We start from the raw sequence: 25969 nt of genomic DNA on the forward strand, positions 1-25969 counted from the left end.
TGAGTCAAAAAAGGAAACTCCAATATGTTTCTGTCCCTGTCTTTCACGCCTCGGCTGTTGCCAAGCAAGTTTGACAGGATTCTTTTAGCCTCTCATGTGGCTGTTAATTTGAATGTAAACCAGGCAGCGCTGTGGAGGTCCTGTCTGCACTTTGCACTTCCTGGTACAGTCTCTCCCGTAGTCGCTCCTCCCTGCCTGCTTTCCAGAATTACTCAACACACACAATAGATTTCAGTGGAGCAGCCATTCAAAGGACATCACAAAGAGGAGCCATACACTTGTTTAACGCATTTCACACTAAATAGACAGATGACAGTTTGTTAGATGATTGAGAGTGACCTATTACAGGACTAAATCTGGGTTATTATGTTTGTAAGAAGTGGTTTTGATAATGCTACAGTCAAGAGTCTAACAAACACTACAAATAATAAACACAAATAATGACGTGATGGATGGAGGTGACGGATTACTAAAGCATCCCACCAGACAGTAGTTAGACAACAACCTGTCATTTCCAGGATTAGATGAGCAGTTGAGTCCACAGGGCTAATAAGGAGTGTGTGGGGAGGATGTTTACACTTGTTCTACTGTCTTAAATCTCTGAGGCTGAAGTTCCTCAGTGTCAGCTTGCAGTGTGGGAAGCTCTCCATGTCTTGTTTCACGTGTCTGAGAGACAGACTGGAGGTGAGGGGACATGGCCCATGAATCACTGCTGGGAAAATGCAGTAGTGTTCAATGTTTTCTTGCTCATGTATGTATGAGAGAGATGCAGTATGAACCAACACTGTCAAAAGGAATGGATTGTCACTCTGTGAATATATACAGTCTAAAAAAACCAGTCAGAAATCCAGGAACCGTGGACAAAAGAAATGAGATACATGACGCATGACAGGGGAACAAAGAGTGAACCATTATTAGAGAAGTTGATTCATCTGTTTGCATTATTTGCCAGAAAGGTCAAGATTACGTTGTCACAGAATTTGAAAGAAGAGAATGTGACAAGACCTATAGGAAAGGCGTTAACCCCTTAAACTTCACTGATCTGTCTGTTCGGTCTGTTTGGTGTTTGTCATCAAAGGTGCATGTTGTGCAGACAAAAACTGTTCAAACCCATACAACTTTCAAAAGTCCAAATATGTCAGACTGAATTTTGGGGAAATCTGTGTGAAATAATGCACATATACACCTAGAATATGTGCATTTTGATGAGATGATGCAGCTCTTAAAAACAAACAAACAGAAAAAAGGTTGACTCTGTGTAAATGTTATATAAACTGATAGAGTTGCATGCAATTCTAAAAAATAAAATGACATCTCATGGGCATGTAAAGCTAATTAGATAAAATAAAATGCAACTTTACTGGGAAGTAAGTAGAAAAAAAAATCAAATAGCATATAAAGCAAAGTTAGAAAACTATACACAGCATACTACATAAGCTATACAATCATGCATGACGTGAACATATTGTGAATCAATGTATATAATGTATAGGGGGTGTTCTTCAACCTGAGTTTACATGTTGCCTAATTATTGATACTTGATGTTATTAACGTGATTAAAAGATTAGCAGCTACCAACACATCAGTGATAGTGCTAATTACATAATAATAGTCATGATTACATAGCCAGCTAATGTTATTGGGAATTTGTTTGCGTATTGGTTAAAAGAAAAAGACCAGTAAAGAGTAGTTATTTAAAAAAAATCTGCCCTTTTCCTCATAAAGGATCGATATTATCCCAGCTGAGGAAACCTAGACATGAGCAACAGCGCCCTCTAATGTATGACTGTAAAAACTGATATTTGTCGCCTGTGGAAACGTCATCATACAGCGACAACATTTCTTTTTTTTCTCATAGGTTAATGTTCATAATAGAGCTCAGCATTTGTTTTTGTTTTTATGGTACGATGGGATTTAGGAAAAAATGCGAACTAATTTTACAAGCAAGTTTTATCTTAAAGTTACTAGTTTTCTTTATCTACAAAATAAAAGACCCCGGAAGTCCACTCTCCGTTTGTAAACACACGCGGCTTGTAGTCGTGTCTGCTACTCAATTATGCCAAAACTGTTTGATATAAAGTTCCCAGGAGAATGTAAGACTCTTCCCGAAGGCTTTTGGTCAGCTGTAGACGTGTGGATAAAGAAACCTCACGTTGTAAACAAGCGTCTTTGCGGAGTGAAGGAGACGGAGAGTAAAGATGTGGGCAGAGAGGCTCTGCTGTTCCTGCTGGATGATCCTCAGCAAGTGTTGTCCTTCATCAGCGGCAGGGTGTCACCGGCACAGACGCACGACAAGGGAAAGCCCTGGTCTTTTAGTGTCAGAACATTTATTCCTAAAGTAAACCGGTATGGGACACACCTTCATAAAGAGGTTATACTCAAAGGTAAGAGTGGACTGGAATGAAAGGCCCTCTACCAAACTGTTCTCCTATAATAACTTTTTTTTTTTAAATGTCTTTGTCCATTTAAGACTTTGACAGACAACAAGTGACCTTTCTTCCGTTTGAAGAGGATTCAGAAAGAAAGGTGTCTCTAAAGAAGGGCAACATTTATCAGTTCCAGCTCCTCCATCAGGACTGTGAGGAATGGTGAGTGGCTCAATGGGCGCTATCTATCAAATATAAGCCTGGAGGTCAACATGACTGCATGCAACTTCTCAGCAATACTGACAAGATAATATGGCTCAATATTTTTTCTGAATGCCTTATTTTTGACGAGAAGCTTTGGGATGCTTTCAGAAATATTTATACAGAAAATGGTTACACAGGATCATTATTTTTCTCGGTGTGGTTTATTGACATTATAAAATACAACCATACTCAACTTTTTCAATTACAATGATGACGATAGATGAGAAGTCTTTGACTTATTTCCATCGTTGTCCCCTGTGTTTTCACAGTCCACCAACAATTACTCAGGATGGTGGAAGTGTCTGACATTAAGAACTATTGAATAGGAACTAAAAACTTGAACATGGAATCAGGATTCATTGTTAATTTTCACCAAAATCCAAGATGATATCTAGTCTAATAACACACTGTAAATATTGTATCAATGTACCGCCATGCCGCTACTGAATACATTAACTTTTATACACTTTCTTGTTTCTCCTCACATAAATACAATGTTTAATTGGTATATCAGTGTTAGTATTGGTATCAAATTACTTTATGCTTTATTTCACATGAACTATAATAAAAGATTACTAATGGAGAGAATCTAGTCATTCACTTTAGAAAACACACAGGTCAGATATTCCATACAGTCAACATGCAGAAAAAAATGATTCTTCTATCACAGTAAAATAAGATTGACTAATGTTTATACTGTATACAATCTTAAGCACGGCCCAAAATGTGATAGAGGTACTATGCTGTCTGTATTAGCAGTAGTAGTAGTGATATACAGTCTGAATGTGTTTGTGATATATGTTAAGATATCTGTGTTTGGAAGCAGTTGGTAGTGGTGCTTTCTAAGTGTAGTTATTGGAGAACAAGAGGACTCTATCATTAGACAACAGTTTAACACTTTATTACAATATTAAGTTAGTAAGATGAGAAGGTGGAGGTTGACTTAAGTGGCAGTGATGTGTCTCAGCTACACCTCTTGTCTCTCTTCTTCAGCTGGAGCCTTGTTTGTCCTTTGAAATGTTTTCAGATTTAAAATGGTGTCCTGCTTTCTAAATCTGATGGATTTATAGCAGGACAGTGGGGCAAAAAGGGAAGGATTGTTTAACAATCTGTGGGTATATTATGGCCTGATTTAACTGCTAGGGAAGTTAGCTGCTGGGTGTTTATTAGCTCCCCTCATTCCTCCCACTCTCTGCGCAATATGTGCAGTTTTTCTGTGCTAGAACACTACTGGGTCCATATTTGCTGTGTGGTAATTTAATTAAGCACATTCATTTTGAAATATGCAACATTAAATCACCAAACTAAACTACTGTAGATCTTAACAACTGGTTTTGACACAGGCACTCCTGAAGACAGGCCCTTAAGATTAGGTAATTAAGCAGGACCCACATTAAGGCCCTCATCTTGTCAGTACTGTGCGTTTAGTAGCACAAATTGTTATTTAAATGAGCACAGACTAGTTGACACACAGAAAGCTAATCTTTTATCTGCAGGGCCTTGGAGCTGCATGTTCTAGCTTCAGATGCGTGGTTTTCTGATGGCGTGGCGTACCCAAATCTGCCCTGGCTGTCCACTGATCTGCTGCCTAAACTGGTGCGCTGGGCCACCGAGTGCAAGAGCAGCGAGTTCAGGAGCACCTTGTCTCTGCTGCCGGTGGAGAAGTACAGCGTCATGTACCAGCAGCTGAAAGAGAAGTACAAGGCCATGGTCAAGGTAAAGTCCACTCAGTGTAAGGCGGTTGTTTTCTATATGTAAATGGTTCTAAAGCTGTTAATATCATCTTTATTATTAAGTACTGATATTTTCCCCATACTCTCTAGGTTTGGCCTGAGGTTACAGATCCTGACAAATTTGTCTATGAGGATGTTGCCATTGCTACATATCTCCTTGTGAGTTCAAACTTGGATGTAAATGTTTTGATATAAAAAATCAATGATTTGTTAATCAGTGATACTTGTATTGGGTCTTGAAGATTGATATGTGAATTGAAGGTCTTTTGCCTCCTCTGTCTTTTCACACTTCTCCATACTGTACATGTATGTGTAGGTGAAACTCATTTTTATCCGTCACATGTTGTCAAGTCACGCAACCAAAGCTGGGTCAATCAATTTGAGTGTGAAAAATTGCTTTGACCCAGTAAATTAAATGATATGTCATGCCAGAGGCAGGTGAAAGGGTGTTAGCTGCAGCTGCAGGTGTCACACTGCAGGCGATTGGAAGCTCTCATGAGCATACAGTAGTGTTGAGTCTCTGTCACTGTGCTGCAGGTGCTGTGGGCTGAGGAGCGAGCAGAGAAAAGTCTGAGCGCCAGACAGTCCTTTGTGGACCTGGGCTGTGGAAATGGCCTCCTGGTTCACATACTGGCCAATGAAGGGGTAAGTCAGGTGCTGGCTGAATGTTGGCTGTCAGTGATATGTACAGTATGTTACTTCCTGGTTAAAAGCTAACTGAAAGCCCACGTAACCATATAGATTGGTCTACATAACTGAGATGTAGATAGGTGGTTTCTTACCTGATAGGGTTAATGGTTATATGGGCATTGTTTTGTACTGAACTGGATGCAACACTTGCAACACCAATGCAACAAACTGGATGTACTTAGAATCTAAAACTGAACTGAGGAAAGTCAGAAGCTGCGCCTTAATGCCACATTATAAACGACAAAGCAGTATTCTAATAATGTACGTTTGAAAGCAGATGCAATCGCTTAACCGAACAAAACAAAAAAAAAGCATATAAACTACATCATGAAGAATTTAATTGCAAAATGTTTGAACTGAATAAGATCATCTCTCAATGCAAATCAAACCAGCTATTAGTCTAACTAAAAGTACCCCATGCCAATCTCTATGTATGGTGAAGGGTATGTGATGATGTGGGGCTATTTTAATTCCAAAGGCCAAGGGAACTTTATCAGGATGCATAGTATCCTGGATCCATGAAATAACTGGCCTTTAAAAATAAAAATCTGTCTGCCTCTATGGGAATTTAACATAGGGGTGTACTTACTTATGCCCCCTGTATTTTAAGGAAGAACATTTATTTATTTACAATGTATTATTCATTTAACAAAGAAAATTGGTGTCCTTAAAGGTTGGATTTTTCCTCATTTTTTTTATCTTATATTTTTTAATTTCCTAAAGATGATTTTTTTATTCCTCTTTTTAGTCAACTTTAGCATGGGTGTATTCACTTATGCCGAGCACTGTACGTATTTGGCTATCTTTGCTTGAAAAAATGACTGAAACAATCGATTATTCAGATAGTTGACAATTCATTTTCTTAGGTTCAACTAATGAATTAATTGAATAATTGTTGCAGCTCTTGTCTGGACCCAAGTGGTGGAACATCTGTCTGACTGACTGACTCTGCCATCCCAGAGCCACGCTACCTAAATCCTAAATAGGAGGGAATAACAGATTTTAAACTGCCTTTTGTAAAAACACCGGGCCCTCGAAGAAGAAATCTTCCAATTAGCCAGATGTTCCCTGGTAGCTTAATCAATGACATGGGGCTGGTGAGGGGATTCATGTCTCTGCATATATAAAATCTACAGTGTTGTGTCACCGTAATGGGCCAATCACAAACTAGGACAGGTGTAATTGAAATTGCACCCAGCCGTTGATGTGAATGTGGCTGAAAGTGATTAGCCGCTGACCGTCATGCCGTCTTGTGTTGCAGCATCCTGGAAAGGGCATCGATGTTCGGAAGAGGAAGATCTGGGACATGTACGGCCCCCAGACCGTGCTAGAGGTGAGCGAGCTGAGCATGAAGAAGGCGGATTCATTGTAACCATATTCAGGTTTTTAATTAGCGTTATTATCGTTTCACATGAGGCAGGGAATCCATATCATACGCTGTAGGTGTCTTTAAAGCTGGCATCGCCCCCTCACTGCGGCTGCTTTGGGTTCAACTGTTAATTCTTTTGTTTGTATGAGACACATTTTTAGGAAATGAGACAATCTTTTGTAGTAAAACACAAACCGTAAATCAGGTTGCTAAAAAAACAAACAATCTTACGTCATAATATCAGTTTTTGTACCAAACATTGGCCAGTGAAACATAAATATTATTGTTTATGCTAGTCCATGATGATAGACAGATTAAAGCTTAAGCAATTAGTCTATTAATCGATTAATTGATCGACAGAAAATCTGTCTGCACCAATTTTGATAATCCACTAACCATTTTATATGGAGCATGTAGGGGTGTTTTGCTTTTGGTGATCTTATATGATAGTAAACAATATATTTGTATTTAGAGCTGTTGTTTGGACAAAACAAGCATTTCTTCACTATGTTTTTTTAAACTTGCAGACCAAACAATGAATTGAATAATGGACCAAGTATTCGGCAGATTAATAATCATCAGTGGCTGCCCTGGAATGAACCTTATAACTGTTAATTATTTGCAAAGATCCATAAAAAAAAAAAAAAAAGCATAATGCAAAATTCTGAAAGAAAATGTTTTTATTTTGTTATTTAACAGTAATACCACAGTGAGGTTTTCACACTGACATTACCTGGCTGGAACAGACAGTGTTACACTTCAGAAACTCTTGATTTAACGATTGCTACAAGCTGCAAAAAAAACCCATTACAACTGCACAGGGGACTTAAGCTGAATCCAGACTAATCCATGTTAACATGCACACGTTTGCAGGGAAACCTGTCCCCAGAACACTGCACTCTCCCTCCTATCTGCCTCCTGGACTCAGTCATTCATTTGACAACAAGCTGCTGACTGCTTCCATTTCAGATCATCTATTATTGACTGATTCTTTGGGAGAGGGTGTGTCAGACCAATCTTTCTGAGCCTCCAGGGGTGCTGTAGTCAGTCCTAAACCTTCATTTGGAGGCTCTCTCTGAACCTCACAGGCCTCAGTGCTCCTAACCTACATCATTTGTGATGTTGGTGATGGACCTGCCTGCTGTAATGAGCCGAATATGAAATGTTTTATATAAATTCTTATAGCTGGATTTGCTTGGATCGTGTTAGTTTGATCATCTAAAAGCCCAACGACTAAATGAGTTCTCATACATTTCAGGTGCTCAGTGATATATTCAAAGTTTGAGAAGAGAAAAAGTTGTCCTTTTTTCGATAAAGTGATTCAGAATCAAATCACACCGGCGTGCATCTTCCCCGCTTTAAGGAGCTCATGTGTTTTTTGGGTCTTTGCTCAATCAGGAAAAGGCAATTACTCCCAGCGAGAGCTTCTTATTCCCGGTTACGGACTGGCTGATTGGAAACCACTCGGACGAGCTCACACCTTGGATCCCCGTTATAGCTGCCAGGCGAGTCATCAGCAGACACAATCTCACTCAGCAGCTCAAGTGCCAGCTGATCTCTCCAATTTGGAATAACATTGTGTGTGTGTGTGTGTGTGTGTGTGTGTGTGTGTGTGTGTGTGTGTGTGTGTGTGTGTGTGTGTGTGTGCGCGAGTTGACAAGTTTGTATTTTCTAAGGCGACCACCTGATGGCGATGTTGAGCCTCAGTCTGACAAATCTATTTGTGACTACAGATGATAATCTCTAGTAATGGATTGTTGTTTCCTGTCTGTTGAAGAGATTCAGAATCTTGGAAATAACCCAGCACACTTCCTGCTGAAGATTTATAATCAACTTTTTCTTTGGCGCTGGGTAAGAATATGTCTTTTGCTCTCACTGCAGGTCATCTTACTCCTGCCGGTACTTCGTCCTCCCTTGCTGTTTTTTCGACTTCTATGCAAAGTACCAGAGACGTCAGTGCAAGAAGTCTCAGTACAAGGAATACATCGACTTCATCACGGAGGTCAGCCAAGTCAGTGGCTTCAGCACTGAGGAGGACTGCCTCAGAATACCCTCCACCAAACGGGTAGGCTTACAGTACGTAGTCCAGAGTCACAACTGACTAGACTTCCTATATTAAGACTTGTCTTATTACTAAAACATTTGTCATATTGTGTGATTGACATCTTTTAAAACATTTTTTCTTTCTATCTATACTCCAAAACAAGTTACAAACTACTATTTAACTCCGTATTTAACAAAAACAATTGTCAAGATTGAAGCAGCAAAGCCCAATGTATCCTGACCTTGAGTCCCTAATATAAAAATGAAATTGATAGAAAGGCCAATTCCCATTCAAATCAACGTAGCAGAAATGGTCAGAGCGGCAGCCATTTTTATGCGTACAGTTGCCATGGCAACTGACTAACTTCTATTAACCTCTGTACAAACCGACTTGCAGCAAGTCACGGAGGAGAGGTGTTTCGGTAAAGGAAAAATGAGCAGTGGAGAAATAACGTTACGAGGCGGCAGAGAGTCAGCCGCTAAATGAGTCCGATTTAACGACTTAAAGCTACAGTGGGTAGAATGCAAAAACAACACCAGAATTTAAAGTAGAGTGAGATCTCTTCCTGCAGCTCTCCCTCTCCTAGTGGGAATGCTCTCTCTCTCTCTGAAATGACCTGTGACTGTCCAAAGTCTCCCGTGACGGCTAGATTTTCTAAAGCCTGAATACAGAGCCAAGAGAAGGTGTAGAAGTCTAGTTTCTCAGACCTGACTGAATTACAATATGCTGAAAGATTATTATGGAATTTTTGCCCAACGACTCCTAAAATAAAATGCTTGCAACAGCTTTAATGCTTCATCCACACAAAGCACATTGCTATCGCCAGATGAGTGACAGCTTTGTTTGGCTCTTTTTTAGTTACTGGAGTGGCGTGGGGGCATTGCGGAGATAGAAAGCTAGCTAGCTAACTAGCCAGTTGTCCGCTAGTTGGCTTGCTGCTTCTGCTGTGCTTTCATACTGCATTGGTTACAGAAAATGAGCCAAACAGCGGGCTGGTTCTAATAGTCCCTCATCATCACTCCCCACTTCTCCGGAGAACGTCTCCCGAGCTGCGTCGGCCCGCTCTCCTCCCAGCGAGCTGCGACACACTTCACAGCCCCACTGACACATGTTGTTAGCATGATAACTAACAACAATCGCCATTTTGTTTTGTACTAATGAAACGACCATGGCAAAATGTCAAGGTCCTTTTTATTCATTTCATTTCTATGATCCCTAGTATGTGTCACCCAGCAAAAAAACTATACATCCTACACTTCCCATAATGCAACTTCCTGATGAATGCCCACATCTTTCAAACTCCACACTCCACACCAGTTTATAACACAGACATTGGTAAGCTTCCTCCAGAGCCACAGAAGACATTATACAACAGCATGAGTAGTGCTTTGCATGACCAATGAAATACACTTCCATGTGTACAGTTGATGGAGTGCCCCTTTAACGCTTTACCAGTTACAACCTTAGAAAAGAATTTGGACGTTGAAGGTAGAAAACCCCACATAATTAAGGTTTCATATGTATACCATGCATTGTACCTGGAATGTTTTAAGGGACAGGTTTTCTTTTTGAAAATGACCACAATAAAGATGCGTCTAATCTTTTGATATATATACTACACTTTCACAGACTTTTAACTTTTCACAGCGCAGTGTGTAAAAAGACGTGCGTAGTGAATCAGTGGGTGGTTAAAAGTGACTGCAGTACGCTGGTTTCTTGATTACCTAATGCGCACGTACCTCATACTTGTGAAGTCGTAGGTGTGAACTTTTGTTGCATGTGAGCTCTTTTTTTTGTCTCAGATTTTTCCAGTCTTTTTTCACTGTGAATATTATTATTATATATAGTTTAATGAACATATTTTTTTTCTTCAAAAAAGGTCATTATCCTTCGCCGCAATATTATCATAAAATGCATCCCTGCCTTTTGTCCACCTGAGCCTCATTTAATATAGACACACAGAAATAAATCAAGTCTTTAGGGACGTTTCTTTCGCACCTGGCAGCCATTAATGGCTTCCATGCACGGACACATAATAAGAACAAGCAAGTATTGACTGTGCTTTTAATGTAGAGAGATCAGTCATAATCAGTTTGTTCATAATAATGCAAAACCTTCCCAAACATCAGCACATATGAATATACTGAATTTTTATTCCTACTTTTGAGTTTGTTTTACAACTTTGAGCCACAGCACTAGGGTTGCACGATATTGACAAAATGTGATATTGCGATATCGATATTAATTTTGATATTTTTAAACATATGTAAAATTACAAAAGTTACAGGAAAACGCATCAAAATAGATTCATAACAAATTAAACAAGTTTTCTTACAACACAAGGGTTATTTCAACTGACAGTCATATTTGACTGGTACAACATGAATAAATGAATAAGGACCATGTCTACAGAACAGGACATGTTTTACTGGTTGGACAGTATAAAATAAATAAAGAGAACAGGACACAACTTTTCTTTCTCTTCTCTGATTTGTTCCGTTTAGTTGTCTCTATCTATTTCTTCACTTACACTGTCACTCTGTTGAAATATGCACACATGTGGTATGCTAGGGTTTGTCACGTAGTAGACCCGTGCGCTGACGTGCACTAACATGTGCAAGTGGTACGCTAACTGGCCAATGAAACATGATCATTATAGCAGTTCAAGTTGGCTCTAAATCAAACACAACTAAGCCACACAGCCAACGGACGGGACGCAGCACTCCACAAAATATTGCATACTTATTGCGACACTTTCGATATATTGCGATAACGATATTGAGTCGATATATCTTGCACCCCTGCTCAGCACCCATGGGAGTGGTCCTGACGTTCAGCTCCGTTTTCCTGCAGGTGTGTCTGGTGGGACAGTCAAGAAACTACCAGCTATCTGACGAGGCCGAGGCCGAGCAGCGAAGAGCTCATTACATCCAGAGCCGCCAGCCCTCCTCTGGGGCCACAGTTCAAAGGTCAGACATCGGAAATGGCGTGGACTGTTGCCATGGGAAGAGAGACACTGACTGGTCCCGCGACAGCAGCTGGGGAGAGGGGTTCCAGCCCAGAGACAGGGTTGAAACTGTTCGAAACTGTGCCGCTCTCCCGCGGGACTTTGTCGACGGTGTTGTCCTGCAGGTTGCTAATGTTCTTTTGGGAATGACTGAAGGTGACGGCCGCGGGTCCTCCAGTGACTGGAATCGAGGAGGTAAACCACAACACAACACCCGAGGTCAAAAGAATCACACAAATCTTCACATTAAATCCAGAGTAGTACACATTATCTGTGAAGCTCACCAATCCAGTCTTGGTATTGTGCACTTTCTGAATTCATAACTTTGTAATATCTTTTGCCGGGCAGCTGTATATATGTCCTACAAAGGGAGAGATTAGTATGTACAGAAGCAGTGCAGTTGAGAAAGCTATAGATGTAACCCGAACACGGATGAATCACTTCTCACATTTCTCATCACTACCTTAAAATATAATTCAACGCACTTTGTGGCACGATGGCAGCCTCTGCAGCTTGAACCTCTCAACTGCCCCCCCCCCCTTCGTGACACACAGCGACGCCACTTTGAACTCTGTATCTCACTCTGCCAGCCACTTCCTGCACTGCACGGTACAGAGAGTGACATACACACACACACACACACACACACTACCTTTGTCAACGCCTCTGCACCCCCCCCCCCACTGCCACACACACACACAATATGAATGACATAAAGAAGAGATGAGGACTACTATGATTAAAACAGAAAATTCTCTGTCATGATGTCAGTGCTGAAATTAGAGGTTCAAAAAATATGAGGGAGAGCGAATAAAGGGAGTCTGTAACCCTGTAAAGAGATGAGTGGATGAATAATGCACCACTATCTATGATTTATGCATGAGTATGCATTTGTATTGAGGTATTCCTACCAGTTATGTGCTGTGTAAGAACAAAGGGTAAATTCAGGTGAGCCAGCCTATGTTGAGAGATCCAGGAGGGCCTCAGAGTCATCGAAAGGGCTTTGAGATTCAGTTTCTCTCCATTTTTAATGCATCTTCAATGAGTATAATGATTATTGACATTTTAATATATTAATTTTTTAATTTGAAGTGATACTGAAGTAGAATTTTGGTTATAGCTTCCTGGCTTTAGTGTAAGTTCAGAGTTGAATATATTTATCAGTTGCTCCTGAGCACCCAGTCTGAAACAGATCTCAAATACACGCATTTAACTCATGAACTAAAAGTTATAAAAAAGAACAGCCCGTGAGGTGTGTGTGTGTGTGTGTGTGTGTGGGGGGGGGGGGGGGTAAAAAACTTATTTTTGTAACAATCAAGTATCAAAAACTGTCAAGATTCGTATTTGCATTGAAATCTTGGTCAGATTCTTTGGCTTGTTCACTTATTCTTTGTACAGCTAATCCCTGGTCAAAATCAGGAAACTCTTCTAACTTTAGACTATGTTTTAATCAGGCAAAGTTCATTATTTGAAACCAATATTGACAAATGTACAAGCCTTACTGCTGTTATATAGCACGATATTTGTGCACTGACGTTAAAATAGTGTACATCTTACTGGCGTTTTGAATAGTTAACGTGTGAAATGTGCAAATGTGTGAAGCTGGCTACTGTAGCTCTAAATCAAGTTACTAATTCATGCATGCCGAACTGCTGATTGTGCTCAGGTAGTTATGTAGTCATGCTGACAATGAAAGTCAGTGTGTAGCTGTACATCTGACATATATTACACTCTGCAACACGAACCTCAAATCAGTCAAATCTGTTTTTTAAACCTCTTTTTTTCCATCAAAAGACAGGTACAGTAAGTTAAAAATGCACATTATATTATGTAAATGTCCTTTGTATTGCTTCTTTGTGCACCCATTATGTATGTACTGAACAGAAACAGCTTGCACAAGGGAGTGGGTGAGAGTTGATGCAGGATGTTATTAACGGGTGGGTGCCTCCCATCACACCTTTTACCAGTTTAGTCCAGAAGACCCAGCAGTAAGTTGTGCTTCCCAGAATCATCATCATCATCATCATCATCATCAGCGTCATCATCATCATCATCATCATCTTCCTCCACAGCTGCAGTCTTCACTGATGAAGATGAACTGCACTCTCCCCACGCTTAAGATTACACCGTGTATATATATATAGTCATACAATTTGAATATGTCAGCTTGGGCTTTACGAAATTGCAACTACATTTTTCACTGTTTCCTGACATTTTTAAAGATTATTTTTTGGGCTTTTCCGCCTTTAATGGATAGGACAGCTATGTGAGAAAGAGGGGGAAGACATGCAGGAAATTGTCACAGGTAGACCAACCGCTAGAATAACCTAGAAGGTAATTGGCACATTATTCTAGAATGAAAATAGCAGCACTACATAATATTATGTTGGGAGTAAAAAATAAATGTAGAAGTGTTGTTATGTTCCTGTTTTCAGAGCTATTTAGTTTATTTATGACTTTGGTTATTATGGGTGTTTTTATTATTGAGTGGGATGGTGTTTTGCCTTTCACAAGATTTTACTTTACGAATAATTGAAAGATTTAAGAAAAGACAGAAAAAAGAGCAGAACTACACTGTGTTCCAAATTATTATGCAAATGATATTTTTCACTGATTTTCCTAAATAGTTGATGCAAATGACAATGTCAGTATCATTTTCAAGTCACCAACCGTTAGGGTATAAGTCAAATTTCATTGAACAAACCACCCAATGAAAACAGTATTTTTTTGAAATATTTAAAAATAAAAATCTCAAAATGCACTGTTCCAAATTATTATGCACAACAGAGTTTCAAAGCATTTTATAGGTTGTAAAGAACTGAAAATGGTCATTTGCTGAATTTGCAGCATTAGGAGGTCATATTTACTGAAATCAAAAGCTATTTCAACCAAACACATCTTAACAGGGCAAGTTACATGTTAACATAGGACCCCTTCTTTGATATCACCTTCACAATTCTTGCATCCATTGAACTTGTGAGTTTATGGAGAGTTCCTGCTTGAATGTCTTTGCAGGATGTCAGAATAGCCTCCCAGAGCTGCTGTTTTGATGCAAACTGCCTCCCACCCTCATAGATCTTTTGCTTGAGCATGCTCCAAAGGTTCTCAATAGGGTTGAGGTCAGGGGAGGATGGGGGCCACACCATGAGTTTCTCTCCTTACAAGGAGAAACGGTTGCAGTGGGCCCAGAAATACCTGAAGACTAATTTTCAAACAGTCTTGTTTACTGATGAGTGCCGTGCAACCCCGGATGGTCTAGATGGATGGAGTAGTGGATGGCCACCATGTAGAGTTTCTGACTGACCACTTTCTTCCATGGTACAAAAAGAAGAACCGTGCCTTCCAGAGCAAAATCATTTACACGCATGACAATGTACCATCTCATGCTGCAAAGAATACCTCTGTGTCATAGGCTGCTATGGGCATAAAAGGAGAGAAACTCATGGTGTGGCCCCCATCCTCCCCTGACCTCAACCCTATTGAGAACCTTTGGAGCATGCTCAAGCAAAAGATCTATGAGGGTGGGAGGCAGTTTGCATCAAAACAGCAGCTCTGGGAGGCTATTCTGACATCCTGCAAAGACATTCAAGCCGGAACTCTCCATAAACTCACAAGTTCAATGGATGCAAGAATTGTGAAGGTGATATCAAAGAAGGGGTCCTATGTTAACATGTAACTTGCCCTGTTAAGATGTGTTTGATTGAAATAGCTTTTGATTTCAGTAAATATGACCTCCTAATGCTGCAAATTCAGCAAATGACCATTTTCAGTTCTTTACAACCTATAAAATGTTTTGAAACTGTTGTGCATAATAATTTGGAACAGTGCATTTTGAGTTTTTTTATTTTTAAATATTTAAAAAAAAATACTGTTTTCATTGGGTGGTTTGTTCAATGAAATTTGACTTATACCCTAACGGTTGGTGACTTGAAAATGATACTGACATTGTCATTTGCATCGACTATTTAGGAAAATCAGTGAAAAATATCATTTGCATAATAATTTGGAACACGGTGTATGTTTTGCGCTCTTCTTTACAAACTTGTCCATTATCTTGTCACCCCTTTGGATAATTCTGACTCGCAGATAAAGAGAATAAACTATTTTTCAGCATTTTCAGGTTTTGACAGGCAGTAAAATCAAATCATGAGCTGACCTGTATTACAGCTGTGCTCTCTTGGTAATGATCCTTTCAAATGTTTTATTCACCTCTCAGCAATCTTAGAGCTAATTTGCTCCACTCAGCCTGATTCTGAATTGGCTTAAGCAGCAAAAACCCCACAACAAGCAATCAATCACTTGCCTTAAAAAAAAAACAACTGTATGTCAAGCCGAGCCATTAATAATCATCTCCCTTGGTCTTAGTCCAAGCAGAGTCTGCTCTGTCAATACTGCCCTTTTCCCATTAATCCCCATTAACATTGCAGGCAGTAAAGGGCAACTCTAAATGGTGTGCTGATATTATATTAAGGCTTGGAGCTCCCTGGCGTCTGGGCTGTAGGACAGCAGTCTGCCCAGTTTAACACCGTCTTTGGCCATGCAAGTGTGAATGTGGGAGTGTGTTGCATATTTTAGGTATTGACTCAGCTATTTGACCAGCTAAGTTTAGGATGTATTTGGTTGGACAATATGTTTTTAGATAACCATCGTAGCTCTAAATTCACCTGTATAATTAATGTAAAACTTAGAATAAAACTATATACAGTATATATTAGCTCTGAAGTAGTACATTTATTTCTTTGCCCAACTGAACTTCAGGTCAGAGGCAAAGACAATATATTTCACAGTAAAACTCTCATATTCAATAATCTCTAAACCAGCAGGGGTTGCCTGAAGTGCCACCAGAGATTTTAAGTAAAAGTATGAAAAAGATCGCATTATGTATCTGCAGATATAGGTCGAATATTGTTATGAAACGGCACACAGGAGCATTAGAAATCCTGCAGTGTGTCCCTCTCCAATATGTCAGAGAAAAGAGGAGGAAGAACTCATTTGTACAAACCAAAGGTCAGACCTGATAGAATTCTCTACGGGGGGTAAAAGGGCAATGCCAGAAATACAGAAAATCTCATGAAACCCAAAACCCATAGGTGGTGTGCTGCTCCTGGTACGTCATTTATTTATCTGCTTACTACATGCTAAACTCCTAGCATAAGACCATGGATTTCAATATCCCCCTTTCTACTTTTTGTGCTCTCTTGGTATCTGCAATTACTGTCCCAGTGGGGGAGTGACGACAGAGTCACACTCTCAAACGGCCGGTGGGAGATGCAGCGGTGCATTGCATGCTGGTTGTTCTGACAGCTTAGTGGAGCAGCTTTAATTGAGCACACTTCAGAGCCCTGACTTAACACTGAAAGACAGTGACTGATTTTTTTTTCTCTCTTCCTGTAAAATGTTCCGTATATAGCATTGCTCACCCTTTCACTCCTGGAGCATTTTCTCTGAGACAACGTAGTAGCTCTGGCTCTCTCAAAACAACTGCAGGTGACTTCGACTCAAGCCAATCGGCTGTGTCGGATGCTAGTTTCTTACTCTGTAGTGGTGGGTAAAAATGATTTCTGTGCATGCCTGAAGCAGCGTGTTAATATATTGATGAACATAACATTGATAGACCTTCTCCAGCTCATTTGTCACGGTGTTCTTTGCTCTTATCTTTCATCCTTTTCTTCCCCTCCTCCCTCCTCCTCAGGCAGCCTCTCTGTGAGCGAGGTCGCTGGGCTGTTGGAGCAGGAAACCTTGCAGCTGCTGAAGAATGAGTGTGGAGGCCTTCAGACGCTGCTCAAGAACAACCACCAAGTCTTTAGAGGTAGTTGGACCACACACTTTATATAAGTACATCAAATTGAGGGAAAAAAGGGGATCAGGGATTGCTCCGGTGCTGCTGGAAATTCCGCCGGATCACGCCCTTTTCGCCCGGGTGTCCGTTACCTTCTGCTTTCTTTATATTGGAAAATTTTAAAGTCCGGTGGATTTATGACAACTATGGTTAACTGCTCCTCAGATCTCTGCAGGGTAAATCCAGACAGCTAGCTAGACTATCTGTCCAATCTGAGTTTTCTGTTGCACGACTAAAACAACTTTTGAACCTACACGTTCCAGCAAAAAAAGTTCCTTCCCGAGGCTATTTGGCAGCGGCACCATGGCTCCATTCAGCGCTTAGCACCGCCCCAAGACGAGTGTGATTGGTTTAAAGAAATGGCAATAAACGAGAGCACGTTTTCCTCCCATCCCGGAATGCTGTGTGGACTAGCCAGACCCGTGGAGGAAGGTCTGGCAATGTGAGACTAGGTTAAATGTAACTTTTCACTAAAAGGGTAACATATTAGGAAAACTAGTTTATCCATTGTACATTGAATTATTCCCTTATTTTCTCCACTCCACCATAGGAACAGATTTGTTTGTATCTTTTGGAGGTAGCACTTTATTCTGAAGAGGTCTTGTATCTTCCTGTCATTCCTTCTCTTTCAGTAGAAGGAGGGAGGGTGTACATAAGAGACTGGCGGGACAGGAAGTCCTCCAGGGTGGATACAAAGAGGAAGCCCGTTGCCCTTGGTGCCCTGAAAACTCGCCCCTGCTGGTTCTACGACCACCACCCTCAGCGCTGCCCCCTGCAGGCCCAACACTGTGCCTTCGCTCACGGTCCTGATGAGCTCCGACCCTCGACCAGACCTCTGAAGAAGATGAAAAACGATGCCTTGTGATTGGCTCATTCCTCCTGAAGACTTTATTTGAAGTCTTCTATTTAGTTAATTTTTTAACTTGAGTAAATACTTTACATACAGTATATTACAGTATTCACTCATATGAACCTCTTAAAGCCTCCACATCCAGCTCTGCAATCACAAAGAGGAAGAAGTTCAGGTCCAAGCAGTGTGAGTTTTATTGATGCCACGTTACATCATTTCTGGGAATCGAGGTCTTGAAATTTCAGTGTCCTCTTTTTTCTGTGTGAGGCTGCCAAAATGTGATGCAGCTTTAAGTTTCACTGCTGGAGCTCGCTGACAAATCTGGGTTACGTTGTCTGCTGAAATTTAATTTCAGAGGATTCTTTTGTCTTTCTTTTTCATGTATTTAAGAAGTGGACTTTTGTAAAGCTCAGAAAATTGTACACTTGCTCTATATTAAAGTGCATTGCAAGCTACATCTTTTTATTTATTTAAAGATGATCAAGTCCATCATGGATTTGTTTTTGTCGAGCACTCAGGGCATTTTTCAACTTTTCCCTCCACTGCAGCAAAACTTTAAAAGCTTCTATATACTTCACTTAGACATTTTATTCACCTCAAACAGGTACTTTGAGGTTCACAGGCAGGGCGGTGGATAAAGACCGGACAGCGTTTGAACAAAGTAAATGTTAGCGGTATGAATTATTTGTTGGCAGGAGTTGAGGGGTGAGCTGCATGTCATCCCCTCACTGCTGTGTCTCTCTGACACGGTCTGCCATCACCCTGTGGCTCAAATGTCAAAAACCAGTAAACCCACGCAGCGACTGCAGCTGGGTTGGTTTGTTTATGTGAGTGACAGCAATCAGACCACTGATGCAATAATAAGGACATAAGGACAGATTATTTAAATCTGTCCGATTTTGCAATCACGTGAAAAATGTGAAGTGAAATAGAAGACTGGGAGTAATGTTAGCATCATTTTAATCACATACTGTCCCACAGGTAGTTCACCAATGTGCAGTGTGCAGATTTCTGACATTAAATGGTAGGATATCTTGGTTATCTTGTTTTGCCATCTGGAGCCATTCGTGCAAATTGACTGAGGGTTAAAGGGTAATTTCACCCGAATTATGAAAAACCTTTTCTCAACCCTTGTGGTATCTTATAGAAGCCCATTTCTGCCAGGCAAAGAAAACAGATGAAATGTTAGCAATAACAAAAATATAAATACTCATGACATATGAGATGTATAAATTATCTCATAATATTTCACAATTGTGATTTTAAAAATACTATATTTTGATTTACTTGACTTAAAAAGTCTCACTTTTGACTTATCTCATAGTTGTTACTTAGGCCATTATCTCTCTTTTGACTTAAGACCATATATCGACTTTATTATCTTTTAATTTCTCATAAGTATAATTTAAGTCTTGTATGTATTTTTGACTTAAAAAGTCAAAATGTTGACATAGCTTTGACTTAGTATCGCATAATTTTATCTATGAAGTCATAATTTTGACTTAAAAAGTAATCATTTACACTTACTATCCCCCATTTACACATTACTATCTCATCATTTTCCCTATCGCAACTCATTTGTTTAACTTAAAATCCCATACCGTAGTTCTGATCTACTGTCTCATCATTTTAACTTTCACTTAGAAAGTAAAATCCATACTGCATCTATATTAAGGACACAACCCCAAAATCACTAATCACTAACAGCAGTAAGTCCTATCTCGGATAGCAGTTATATATATCAAATATATTATGTGCACTTAATCCATTCCCTGATTTTTCTGTTTAGTTGAGGATAACACCCATACTGTGGTTGAAAGGGAAATTCTAAGGTTACATATTGGCAGACCGGATGCCCACATATTCCCTGCAGCTCAATGTGTCATTGAATATTAATGCAGACGTATGCGTATTTCCTCAGTCTGACCACAGGTCAAAGCTGTAGCTGGTCAATTTACCGTTGATGAAAGGCCATTTAGATGTTTTTTTGTGTGTTTGTTTTCTGTTTTTCAACCTTTATTTATTCAGGGAAGGTCCACTGAGAGGAAGCCTCTCTTTTGCAGGACGTAAATGATGCTTCAGCTATGACGGACAGAAACTACACTGGAGCTGAAAGTGATTGTGGTTGTGTTTTGACAGGCAGCACAAGGTCATAATATGCGCATGTGGGTTTTTAATGACCTGCTCAAATCATTTCTCCCTCTCTCGCCCCCCCCCCCCCCCCTGTGTGTCATTATGCTTCCAGGAAGAAATCAATTCATGAAAATACTCCTTCAGCTCAGGGTCTGCAAAGATCATCCGATGCTATTGACCTGCTGCCCTGCATTTAACTGGCGAAGAGTGTGAGGTGGCCGGGGGAGCAGAGGCCATCGCCTGCCCAATACCCAACTCCACACACTTGCAGCCAGCCCTTCTGACAGCTGTTCATGACTCTGTTTATGTCCGCCTCACACCACTGCATTGACACCAGAGGACCCACCCCCTCCCACCCCCTTTAATATAAAGGTCACAGGCTAATAAACTATACAACCAGTAACATAGGAGAGTGTTGATATACAGTAGGAGCTGCACATCACAACATGAATTCCTGTGTGCAGTTGAGTGGGCTTCCAGATAGGATCATGTTGCTGTTCCCGTGGAAAACTATTTGAACTGTGTAAACAAACCGTTTCCCTTAGAGGTTGGTCTTACACAATGCGTGATACGGAACAAGGGCTTCAGTTTTTTTATTCTGCAAATGGTACTTCACGTGTTAAGTGATTTCTTGCAATAAAGAATTCTCTGGGTTTTCTTAGGTTTTCCTACTCCAAGTAAAGTATTTAAATGATGTCCATCAGCTCTTTAAGTTTCCAGAGGAATGAATTAGAGATGGTGAAAGCAAAAAAAAAAAAGGAGGGGAACACATTAGCAGACAGAGAAAATTACTCCCCATGTGTGAAATCTAGGTCAGGGAGAAGTGGCTGCATCTCTTTGCCTATAAGCCAACAACTTTGCCCGTGTTTCCCTCATGCTTTATTCATTGTGGCACCATGGGGCCTGGCGACTTACAGAAGTCTCTCTCAGCAAAGCGAGTCGTGTAGGGCTGCAACGCTGACAGCTGTCACTGCGATGAATTTTTTTTTTTTTTGGTACATTATTTTGTGTCAATATCTATTTATTTACGCATGAATATATGGAACCGCCATATTCATTATTCCCTCTGACAGTTAACTTAGCCTGTTTCTATGCCTGTCAAGCTTTTCGATGATAACATAGAACATTGCTGTGACGTCCATTATCTTTACAGTCTATGGTTGGTCACAAATGGGGCTTTTCAAAAAGAAAGCTCTAACCAGTATCCAACAAATGGCCTTGAAAGTAATGCTGGCTTAATGTAAACTGGTTAGCCAGACTTGCTAATATCCATCCATTCCTTACACGTTACTGTGGAATGAGGTTACACTTATGCTACCAGTTTGTTGCTGTTCATGGTGTTCATGATTTCAGTGTTAAAGGGTTTGTTTAACTTATTTTTTAACTTATACATTATTTTTTTTCTAAGGAATATTTCTACTACTACTTCTACTAGACCACTTCCAGTGACAGACACAAAAACAAGAAAACATCATTATATCCATTGTGGATATGGACCAAATGGTCGGACTTTGTTAAATCAATGTTTAATTATAAAGTATGTCCTACTGCTGCTACTACATTTCAATATATGTAGACCTATATGTATTTATTCTTCTTTATTTTTACTTCACGATGCATCACGATGCCTCAAATACATTTTTCTATTAAAGCCATATAGGATATTTAATTCATAGCTTTTCAAGCTTCAAAAACAAAACATTCTGCAGTGTTCTAATACTAAATAAATTGGATACATAAAACTACAGCACTTCCTGAATGTGCAAAACGTAAATTAAATTGTAAACAGAAATAATCGATTATGGCCCGGTCGATTATCGATGCAGCATCGTCCATGTCCACAATTAGATGCATCGATTATTTGATCAATTTCAACACCTCTATTTTGGCGTGATGATGTTGAAAGCACTAAAAGTAAAATGTATTAAATACTCAGAACTTTTTCTAACTTTGTTCTGTGACTTCTTTTTGAAAAAAAAGAGCTCTTTGGAGGATTTTCTGACCACAGAGAAGTCCAACACATTTTAAATCCTCTCCCACTTGATAAGTCGAGGATAATATTCTCATCCAGGCACTCGATCAATATCTCAAAGCCGACAAGCGGATGGTCATGATAACACACTTAGGCTATTACTCATAGAGTCTTGTACTGTACCTGCAGGAGACACCTCTTTTCACCCACTTCTCCTCCCCCCATGCCTCAACCTTCCTCATCACCTACTGAGTGATACTCAGAGATTAGGGTGTTGGGCTCTCCAGCTGTCATACCTGGTGCTCCCCAGTGTGCCATTGAACTGAGAGATACAGAAAGAGTGAGATGGGGGGAGGTGGGGAGGGGTTTGTTTGGAATTGTTTCCATTTGACATTTCACCATCAACACAAACTTCAAAAAGTTGGTAGTGGAGAGCTGCCAAGCCTGGATGGCGCTTCTTCTCGACACAGAGCTCGAAATACACAGTACACACATGGGCCGTGCCATGGCATCTACCCAATTCACTCAGATTTACATGGTGTTAATATTAGAACACAACTTATGGCTTCCTGCAAGTATAAAGCTGTCTGATCCATCGTATATTCACTGATTTATCTCATTTATGTATTTCGCAACAGAATCCCATTCTTCACAAAATCATAACTTGTATGCATCAAAATACACCTTTTCTGCTTGTTGAAATTGCCACTTGGGGGCCAATCCACTGAATTAATATTTGATGAGATGTTAATTTAATACTGTGTTCTGCACAAAATGGAATGCCACACAGTGTGAATTCGCCACTCTCCCAGTACTTTCCTTTACCCCCTACTGCTTAACAGTTAGGAATATCAAGGTCAAGGTAGGTCAAGGTAATTTTATTTCATACCCGCAGGTAAAATTGTTTTGCAGATAAAAAGAAGAATTCGGTCATCCATATAAAAGACATACGAACATACAACTATTTCACGTACAAATTTACAAGTAAATAAATAGACATCATGACAGACTGCTCCATAACACATACCTATCCTCTATCCATATTAACTGTCAAGTACTAAAACTTCTCTCTTATTATTTAAGAATTCAATTGCAGCTGGAACAAAAGTATTCTTATAGCGTCTTGTTTTCCATCTCAAAGCTGCAAACCGGCAACCAGACGGAAGTAACTTAAAATCATTCCTTAAGGGATGCGACCGATCACTCAAGACAGCACTTGCTTTCCGGTACAGCTGATTTGTGTAAATATTTCCTAAGTTCCTTTGATTTAATCCTATTATCTTACTTGGCCATCTTACAATTTGGTTTAAGGAGTTTCTGTTCTTCATTGACAGGCTTCCATACCACACCACTATGGAAAATGACATAAAAGATTCAATAAAAGCGAGATAAAACAAAATATATATATCTTTTTTCATGCACTATTCAAATTACTTCCTGTTTAAAGCTTGGCAACTGTGTAATGTCTGGGGAGCATGAAAACGCTGAGTGATTACATGTTTACATGAACAATTTTCATCTATAAAAGGCGTTAAACTCCTTTTTAAAAGTTTTTTTTTTTTTTAATGGAATAAAATTGTTTTTTCCTTTTAGGTGACATTTTTCTTATTCAGATTGGAGTAAAATGCTCCGTCTGAACACAAACCAAAGGGTGAGAAACATAAAACTATGATTTCTGTTTCATAGCACAGAAAAATGATTTCCAACTTTCTCTGAGTTAAACAAAGACTTTGTGACCCAGGCAACCAATGTCCACGACACACAAACAGGCAGTAGCTGCACAACATGCTGGAGACAGCTAGACTAATGGCTTCACTGTTGCAACAACAACAACATCATGGTTAAATTAAATAATCAGGGATGATGCTTTACTGACTTGCATCTGCTTTCTTCCAGATTGTATCATCTTGTCACACACCCAAAAACACACACCCTAAAAAAAAAACTGTTACAAATTAATTCAGATTTTGTGTTGGTGGTGATAGTAGAATGTAAAAAGTTCATAAAAGCAATTTTTTTGTGACCAAAACATTCATTCCTTTATTTTAGTAGAAAAACTAATTACACACATATAGACAATTATTTTCCAAACATGTCAAAAAAGAGATATTACTGTAATACATTTTCTCCAAAAAAACCTAATTAATAGAAGCCTCTGAATGTGGTTAAGTATTGTACTTTTCCAGTGATAGTGCGGAAGTTAAGTTGCTTTTGTTTGAATAGAAAACTATTTCTCATCACATGGTATCAACACACATTGAAAAAATTATGTCAGTCTTACATATTTCCATTTTGTGAAAATTAGATGACACAAACCAAGTGCATGCTCTGGATTGTTCTTAAAACTCTCCATACAATCAACTCAATTGCATTAGCAGCTTACAGGGATGAACCGCATTGTATCATTCTCGAGGGACACAAAAATTCAATTTTGGTTTCATGATGCAATATTATATCATCTGTTTTCATCATGTGAAGAATGTTAAAGTGCTGTGAGCATCCAGCTCCCATGGGTTAACCGACTCACTAAAGTGAAAAAAGAAAATGCATCTGACCAACATAAGAGCAGCTTGGCAGCTCTGATGTGAAGTAAAAATGGGAGATACCATAGAGGCAGAAGCTGGGAGTGGGTGTCGTTACCATGGGTGACGGGCCGAGGTCACCCAGATGTAAGTCCCCAGGTAGTGCGCTCAGCCTGGCAGCCAATTTTTTCTAGTGGCCACAGGGCTCCCAGGAAGTGCGCTGGTCTTTATAGCCAATTTGACCAAAGAGGTTATAATAGACAGACTTGCACTAAGACAGATTTACATAATAACCTCACAATAACCACCTTTAAAGGAATAGTTCGACAAGTTGGAACATATGCGTTTTCTCGCCGAGAGTTAGATGAGAAGATCAATGCCACTCTCATCTCTTCAAGTATGTACATGTAGCTAGAGCCAGGAGGTGATTAGCTTAGTTTAGCATAGCATACAGATTAGAAGCAGAGGGAAACAGCTAGCTTGGCTCCATCCAATGATTAAAAATAAGCATAGCAGTATTTTGAAATCTTGATCATTTAATCTGTACACAAACAGATATTTAAAAATGTGGGGTTTTATGGGGGGTTACATGCTGGCTAACAGCAGTGCAGCTAAGCTACGCTTCCCAGAGCTTGTCGTCAGTTGCCTGTTGGATAAACTTTTGTTTGTTGAATAGTAGTTACAGCACATAACACCACAAAAAGTCATTAACTTAACTTTTTCTATGAGTACGGAATAAACAAGCCAGATAAGCATGTTTTAGATGTGTTGGTGGGCATATTTGTGGAATGAGCTGCAGGCTAGCTGTTTCCCTAAACTGAGCTAAAGGTTTCCCAAAATGTCAAAGTATTCCTTTACTTTTCAGTCTAGGATGGTGCTTGATGTTTGTCTTATGCCCCACTGATGAATGTATAAGCCTTATAACCTCATCTAAGTTATATACAACTGATGCAAACTAGTGCACATTTTCTAACGATTAAAGATTTTACAGGCAGATTATTGATGCCATACATTTTTTTTTTCTACTGTACATTTAAATCAGACCGGCTCATGTTGAAGTACGTAGACTGTAAAGTGTAATGTTAAAGTACAGCCTGTGCTTTACCTTGTACTGTACTATGCAAGGCCCTTTCACTCTAGTGAAAAATATCGGCCTAAAATATTCAGAGCTGCAGTCGTA

General features: G+C 39.7%; 1 protein-coding gene across 2 annotated transcripts; it reads left to right on the forward strand.

Annotated features, from left to right (window-relative positions):
* The first annotated feature begins 1850 nt into the window (after window positions 1–1850).
* Window positions 1851–19324, forward strand: trmt44 (tRNA methyltransferase 44 homolog). Of its 2 annotated transcripts, none has more exons than XM_035994168.1 (11): window positions 1851–2384; window positions 2471–2588; window positions 4127–4346; window positions 4454–4522; window positions 4901–5008; window positions 6315–6386; window positions 7821–7927; window positions 8304–8487; window positions 11320–11668; window positions 17166–17282; window positions 17948–19324. In XM_035994168.1, exons 1-11 carry the CDS (start codon window positions 2057–2059, stop codon window positions 18175–18177), a joined length of 1902 nt encoding a protein of 633 aa, XP_035850061.1. In that variant the 5' UTR covers window positions 1851–2056; the 3' UTR covers window positions 18178–19324. The 2 variants fall into 2 exon arrangements, with proteins under 2 accessions (XP_035850061.1, XP_031154258.2); XM_031298398.2 differs by having other exon boundaries at window positions 1852–2384; window positions 17945–19324.
* Window positions 19325–25969: the final 6645 nt, after the last annotated feature.

This window comes from Sander lucioperca, chromosome 17 (genome assembly GCF_008315115.2).
Source record: "Sander lucioperca isolate FBNREF2018 chromosome 17, SLUC_FBN_1.2, whole genome shotgun sequence".
Classification (NCBI taxonomy): domain Eukaryota; kingdom Metazoa; phylum Chordata; class Actinopteri; order Perciformes; family Percidae; genus Sander; species Sander lucioperca.

Excerpts from the sequence above, each read along its gene's own strand:
- trmt44 (XM_031298398.2), top strand. The coding sequence starts at position 2,057 with ATGCCAAAACTGTTTGATATAAAGTTCCCAGGAGAATGTAAGACTCTT. Across the intron at positions 6,387-7,820 it reads GCCCCCAGACCGTGCTAGAG|GAAAAGGCAATTACTCCCAG; the intron begins GTGAGCGAGCTG and ends TTGCTCAATCAG. Across the intron at positions 8,488-11,319 it reads GAATACCCTCCACCAAACGG|GTGTGTCTGGTGGGACAGTC; the intron begins GTAGGCTTACAG and ends GTTTTCCTGCAG.